The sequence below is a fragment of the Larimichthys crocea genome, chromosome VIII (genome assembly GCF_000972845.2).
Source record: "Larimichthys crocea isolate SSNF chromosome VIII, L_crocea_2.0, whole genome shotgun sequence".
NCBI lineage: Eukaryota > Metazoa > Chordata > Actinopteri > Sciaenidae > Larimichthys > Larimichthys crocea.
The window spans coordinates 32,131,614-32,139,113 of record NC_040018.1 but is presented as its reverse complement, the minus strand read 5'-3'; the positions used below and the strand labels follow the sequence as shown (position 1 = coordinate 32,139,113).

The 7,500-nt window shown below is 47.4% G+C and overlaps 1 protein-coding gene across 8 annotated transcripts in view; it reads right to left on the bottom strand.

Moving 5' to 3' along the window:
- kifc3 (kinesin family member C3) overlaps positions 1 to 7,500 on the bottom strand; it is a 31,762-nt gene that overhangs the window by 12,705 nt on the left and 11,557 nt on the right. The window contains exon 1 of one of the 8 annotated variants that reach the window (XM_027281208.1): positions 6,385 to 7,030. The exons of 1 other annotated variant lie outside the window; for it this stretch is intronic. In XM_027281208.1, the coding sequence (XP_027137009.1) occupies positions 6,385 to 6,642 (258 nt within the window). In that variant the 5' untranslated portion in view covers positions 6,643 to 7,030. Of the gene's footprint in view, positions 1 to 4,051; positions 4,215 to 4,294; positions 4,350 to 6,384; positions 7,031 to 7,500 lie in introns of those variants that run through there. 6 more of the 8 variants (XM_027281209.1, XM_027281212.1, XM_027281210.1 and 3 more) reach the window with 6 other exon arrangements.

Here is a 7,500-nt window from a genome sequence, read left to right as displayed (position 1 = left end):
CTCCATAAGTCCAGTCCAGTCCAACTCCAGCAGAAATAAACATTTTACAGCCTGGTAAAAACACAGGCTAACCAACAGCAGTTCCAGTCTACAGTGAACACAGCGACCGAACCTCTGAACCACAGTTCCAGTCTACTGAACAAGCACAGAACCCTGAACCCGCAGTGTCCAGTAACGTGAACCACAGAACCTCTCCGGCAGGTCATCTAACGTGAACACAGCGACAGAACCTCTGAACCGCAGTGTCCAGTTCTAACAGTGAAACACAGCGACACGAACCTCTGAACCGGCAGTGTCCAGTCTAACAGTGAACACACGCGACACAACCTCTGAACCGGAGTGTCCAGTCTCAACAGTGAACACAGCACAGCAACCTCTGAACCGGCAGTGTCCAATCCAACAGTGAACAGCGAACAGGAACCTCTGAACCAGCAGTGTCCAGTCTAACAGTGAAACGCGACAGAACCTCTGAACCCGCAGTGTCCAGTCTAACAGTGAACACGCGACAGAACCTCTGAAACGGCAGTGTCCAGTCTAACCAGTGAACACAGCGACAGGAACTTTGAACCAGCAGTGTCCGTCTAACAGTGAACACAGCCAAGAACCTCTGCCACGGCAGTGTCCAGTCTAACCAGTGAACACAGCGACAGAACCTCTGAACCGGCAGTGTCCAGTCTAACAGTCGAAACACAGCGACAGAACCTCGAAACCGGGCAGTGTCCAGTTAACAGTAAACCAGTCACAGAACCTCTGAACCGGCAGTGTCCAGTCTAACAGTGAACACAGCAGCTGGGTTTGGATCCTGGCGTCCCGGGCTGAGTCAGTTCAGTTAGCTCCACGGCTGACCGAGCTAGCCACAGTTAGCTCTTCACTGCTGATCAATGTTTCATCATGAAGTCTGTGAATCTCCTCGGTGCTGTGACGATATTCTCTGTTGGTCTCACTTTAAATAATAATAATTTAAATAACTTCACTAATATCATAAACTTGTGATGACGAGTCGACATCTTTAGTCTTGAATCCCACGATCAGCTGACAGCCTCTAAAGTGAACCTGCTCCTCTTTAAGACCCTCTTCCTCTTTTCTTACCTGTCCACGTCCACAGAAAGGTTTTCGCTCCGACAGGTGGACGTAGTGGTCTCGGTCCAGCCAGCCTTTGTTGATCAGGGTTCCCACCCAGCCCAGCATGGTGCCGCTGCACTCTCACATCCTCACCCAGCGGTGAACTGGTCCCATTCAGTCGCTCACAACAGAACCAGTGACCTGCTACTGAGCTGATAACCTGCTGCACACACTGACCTGGAGTCAGCTAAACATACTTACAGTCTCTGTCCAGGATGATGAACATCAGATCTCAGAGCAGCTGAGGAGAGCTGCCTGTAATCTGTTAATCCACAAAGCGGATGGCCTGTTTAACCCTCGACTGTCCGCAGGGACACAGGATGAGCTGTGGGTCGCCTGTTTGAATGACTCAAAGTCTCACTGAGTAACTCACCTGCTCACACTGAAAATACCCCGAGTCCTTCCCCACGTCTGCAGCAAAAGACAGAAAACACCCCGAAAATAGCTCACTGTCATTAGCCGTGTTTCCATCTAAAAGTGATGTAAATTTGAACTGAATTTTGAGTTTAAACTGTTTCTATGCATTGCTGTTAGTGAATATTAGGAGCGCCAATTCTCCAGTCAGAAAACCAGAAGACGACGACGGTGCAACAAGGGGAAGCATCTGAACGTGGTGGAGCTCCTCAGGGTTCAATCCTCTGTCTTTTTCTATTCTACATTTAGCATTATGCAGACGACACCCTTCTTTCTCTGTCACGGAGCCGACCATTCATTCACATATTAGATCACTCAAAGACACCTTTTTAAAACAAGAGTTCAATATTTTAAAGCTACAGCAGTTTAGAGCCATGAGAGCCATGAGGAAACAGCTGATCAGTCACGTGACCTCAATGTTTAACTCTTCATAGGAAAGTACTGAAAACCTCATGGGAGGAAAAACTTCAGTTTTTAAACTTGTTGTCGTTTCCATCAAATTTTCCTGACGTGAAACTTCAAAACACGAGTTAACTCATGTGTCCTGTCACTCAAACAGATCTGAAACACATTTAAATTAAAGAAAAATAAACTCTGTCAGAGATCTTTGACTTTCTAACTTTGTTGTGTGTAAATATAAACATAAAAATCTATAAATATATTCAAACTAAATATTTCTTCTGACGTTGACGCTCGAGGATAAGAAGGTGTTAGAGAGCTGCTGACACACATGATGTGTGTGAAAGTGCAGATTAGAGCTTTAAAGACGGCGTCTCACACACACACACACACACACACAGTGTATTATTACAGTATTATTAATGTTGACAGCTGCTGACACGTTTGTCCTGCAGACTGCAGACTCAGGTTCAGCTTTCACGCTGCCTCTGATCACAGACATGAACAAACTGCTGACTCTGAGTCAGTGTTTGTCGCTTCACATTTTCCTGCTGCAGAAAACGATGAACACGTGGAGTGACGACATTTTTCCATCCACACTTTCCAACCAGCAGCCAGACGGATGTTTCCTGTCTGTGAACGCAGCACGAGGCCATCTGCTGCAGTCTGGCACCTTCACTGACTCTGGATCAGGACCAGGATCAGTCACAGCCTGAAAACACCACCACACTGACTCTGGATCAGAACCAGGCTCGGTCACACAGGCCTCATCCTCTCTGAAGGTCACAGATAAAAACAGTAAAATGATGATGTCATTGTAAACAAACAGCTTCAATGTAACAAATATCATCAGAACTTTAGCCACTCCTTCAGTTTAATGCAGAAGCTCTCACGTCTGTATTCAGACTGAACATTAAGATCAGGTGAGCTTTGGCTTCACAGCTGAAGACACCTGAGGACACCTGAAGACAGCTGAAGACAGCTGAAGACACCTGAAGACACCTGAAGACACCTGAAGACTGCTGAAGACACCTGAGGACACCTGAAGACAGCTGAAGACACCTGAAGACACCTGAAGACAGCTGAAGATACAGGTCTTCTCTGACAGGTGTATAGCATCACAGATTAACACCTTGCCGTCAGATTACCTTGAAATGTAATCAGATTACTGAATACAGATTACATTGTGCACCTTTAATCGACGAGGTCGAAACTAAAAGACGACTCAAACTGAAAAAAAAAAAAAGTCAAATGACAAATAAATCTGACATCACATCCTCATCATCATCTTCATCATCTAAACTGGGTCAAATCATCTCTTCCTGTTTTCTTTCAGTCACCATGTGCTCAGTCTAAACCCTGTCTGATCTCACACACACACACACACACACACACACACACACACACACGAACAAACGGTCAGTGTCTTATTTCAACACACAGGGTCACCTGATCACCTGATCACCTGATCAGCTGTTTAAAACACACGGTGAGATCAGAAGCTTCAACAATCATCAAAAATCTGATTCAGATGATGTCACAGTGACACCTGCTGATGTCACTGTGACATCACAGTGACACCTGATGTCACTGTGACATCACAGTGACACCTGCTGATGTCACTGGGACACCTGCTGCAGCCACATATACCTGTGTAGCTCCGCCCACACCTGCTGACACCGGAGAGGTCACCTGAACGTTCCGATAAAGACGGCAAAGTTTGAGATCAATCGATGGAAAAAAAATTTAAAGTGTGAGGACGAAACTCCTCTGTTCGTGTCGTGGACCGGTACCAGTACCAGGACCTGCCCCTGCATCTGGACCTTCACCTGTATCTGCACCTGCTAAACATGTACCTAAACCAGGACCTGCAGCAGTACCTGGACCTAAACCAGTAACTGCATCTGCACGTAGACCTGGACCTCGATCTGGACCTGGACATGGACCAGCACCGGCTCCTAGACCGGGTCTGATGTGAACCATGTGGTCCAGGACTCGTTGGGTTGACACGCCGCGTCTCATTTTAGCCTAATAAAGGACAAACACAAACGGGACACGTGGACCTGCTGATCATCACAGGAGGTCCAACAGAACCGGAGGAGAGAGAGAGCGTTACCGGACAAAAGGAGGATCAGGACGAGCGAGGGAGTCCGCAGGAAGACGGAGAAAAGAGAAAACGCCGTCCTCTGAGCGCACGGCGAGGAATCAGGTCATCAGAGGAAACACGAGTCTCTGCATCAGGTTACAGACAGACCTCCATCTGTCTCTGCTCAACATGTCTGCTCCTCAGACCTCCTCCCGTCTGTCCCTCCGTTCTCCCTCCGTCCTCTCTCTTTGTGTCCGTCCATCTCGTTCTTACCTCCCTCCCTGCGGCCTCGCCATCCGCATCATCGCCTCATCCTCCTCATCCTCCTCATCCTCCTCCTCGCTGCAGCTTCACACCGACACACAGCAGCAGATCAACGCCACCCGCCGACCCCCTCTACACACACACACACACACACACACACACACACACCCCTCCTCCCTCTCCGTTTCCCTAGCAACAGCACAGGAGCATCACACCTCCTGCAGCCCCCCCGCCTCCTCCTCCGCCTCCTCCTCCTGACGGATAAATATTTCAGCCTCAATTGAAGCGTGAGGAGCCGCTCCTCCCCCCGACTGAAATATTCAACAACCCCGAGAGTGTGTGTGTGTGTGTGTGTGTGTGTGTGTGTGTGTGTGTGTCACATGACATCATCTGAGCTGAACACACTGATGGTTTGTTCTGTAAAATGTTTTTTAATGAATTTGTTAATTTTAGTTTATAATGAATGATTTAAATGTCATATTGATCAAAAATGATTAAAACTAAAGACAGCTAAAGACTCCTAAAGACAGATAAAGACTCTTAAAGACAGCTAAAGACTCCTAAAGACAAATAAAGACAGCTAAAGACTCCTAAAGACAGCTAAAGACTCCCAAAGACAGTTAAAGACTCCTAAAGACAGCTAAAGACAGCTAAAGACTCCCAAAGACAGCTAAAGACTCCTAAAGACAGCTGAAGACAGCTAAAGACTCCTAAAGACAGCTAAAGACTCTCAAAGACAACTAAAGACAGCTAAAGACAGTTAAAGACAACTAAAGACACCTAAAGACAGCTAAAGACTCCCAAAGACAGCTAAAGACTCCTAAAGACAGCTAAAGACTCCTAAAGACAGCTAAAGACTCCCAAAGACAGTTAAAGACAACTAAAGACAGCTAAAGACAGTTAAAGACAACTAAAGACAGCTAAAGACAGCTAAAGACTCCCAAAGACAGCTAAAGACTCCCAAAGACAGCGAAAGACTCCTAAAGACAGCTAAAGACAGTTAAAGACAACTAAAGACAGCTAACGACAGCTAAAGACTCCCAAAGACAGCTAAAGACTCCCAAAGACAGCTAAAGACTCCTAAAGACAGCTGAAGACAGCTAAAGACTCCTAAAGACAGCTAAAGACTCCTAAAGACAGCTAAAGACTCCTAAAGACAGCTAAAGACTCCTAAAGACTCCTAAAGACAGCTAAAGACTCCTAAAGACAGCTAAAGACTCCCAAAGACAGTTAAAAGACTCCTAAAGACGGATAAAGACTCCTAAAGACAACTAAAGACTCCTAAAGACAGCTAAAGACTCCTAAAGACAGCTAAAGACTCCTAAAGACTCTTAAAGACAGATAAAGACTCCTAAAGACAGCTAAAGACTCCTAAAGACAGCTAAAGACTAATTTTTTCTTAGTTTCATATTTTGTTTTTTTTGTGCCAACGAGCTAAGATGCTAATGCTAATGTGTGGAAATTGAGTCACTTCCTGTTTGTTTGTTTGTTGACAGGAAGTCCCGAGGGACAAAAAGAAGAAGACGTCACAGGAAACCTGCAGCATGTTTCAGGTGTGTTGACCAATAGGAAGAGGCAGAGGCGACAGGAACAGGAAGTGGTCACACGTCTTCAGTCCAGAACAGGAAATACAATGATTACGTTAGCATGTTAGCAGTTAGCATCCAGCTACAACCCGCTGAGTCATCATGACATCATCAGAACACACCCACTGTTGGACAACATGAACCAATCAGCAACCTCCGAGTCTGTGAAGTGAAACACAACCTGCAGTTCCTCTAACGTCCACCTGAGGCTGGCTCCAGCAGTGAGTCAGTCTCCATAAGTCTCCATGTCCAAATGTCCAACTTCACAGCAGAAATAAACATGTTTACAGCCTGGGACAAAAAACAGTTTGGTCTGAAGCAGATCAAAATCGTCGTCGTCATCAGATACACCTGAGGTTACATAACTCTGACCTGACTGACAGGATGTGATGCTGCTGCTGGTCAGATTTAAGTGAACACTCTCCCCCCTCACACTCGCTCCCTCCTCACCTGCACTCGCTCCCTCCTCACCTCCACTCGCTCCCTCCTCACCTGCACTCGCTCCCTCCTCACCTGCACTCGCTCCCTCCTCACCTGCACTCGCTCCCTGCTGTTGGGGATGTTACGTACTCGGCCTCCTCGCCTCCTCTTCCCTTGAGCTCTCCTTGGTCCTCCTCGGCCCGTGAGGCCCTGAGTCGCTCCACACACCTCGTGGACGCCTCCATCCTCCTGATGAGCGTCCGAGCTCCGGTCAGACTCCACGGCCTTGTTGGTCCAGCTCTTGAAGAGGCTGTGGAGGCTCAGGATGGCCAGGGTGCACAGGACGTACATGACCCGGTCCACACAGGTCCGATTACACTGCTCAAACCGGAGGTTCTGTGTGGATGTTCAGCTTCATCACATTAAACAGGTGAAGTCCAGGTGGGTCCGGTGCAGGCGTCTCGTTTACATCCTCAGATCTGAACTCAAAGCAGCTGATCCAAACAGTGACGCTCTCTGTATGTCACCTGCCTCACCTCTGTCCGAGTCCCGCCCCGTCACAGTCCACATCACATTTCCACTGAAGTCATAAAAACCGTGAACCTTGTCCCGTCCTCTGCTGCTGCCGTCACGTCCACAGGCATTGGACGGGAAACCAGAGCCAGCAGCTTCGGTTTCTCCATGTAACTCGAGACGACGTCTTCACGTCACGTTAACCCTCTGAAGTCACACGTGTTTAAATTCATAAACCCTCATCAAACATGTTCCAGGTGTGACTCTTCACATCAAAGTGTGACAAAGATATCCGAACTTTTTCATGTTTCCACATTAAAACTGAACTCAATGAATCTGGAAATCTCTGATCCAAGAAGAAGAAAACCAGTCGCTGTAAACTTTCTGAGTTTTCTGATCCGGACCGTCAGGAAAGGTAAAGATCCAAATCCTCCATGTTTGCTCCACCATAGAGCTCCCGGTGCTCCGTCTCTTTGGTCCGGTCCGTTAGCTCGTTAGATCAGTTTGAGTTCTGATTGGACGAGCAGCAGGTCCACGATGGTCCCACAGGACAAATCCGTCTGTCCCGTTATCCACATGACACTCGAAAAGATTAAAGCTGAGGCAGGTCGAGCCTTCACCTCCATCAGAGAGAGAGAGAGAGAGAAAGAGACAGAGACAGAGACAGAGACAGAGAGAGAGAGAGAGAGAGAGAGA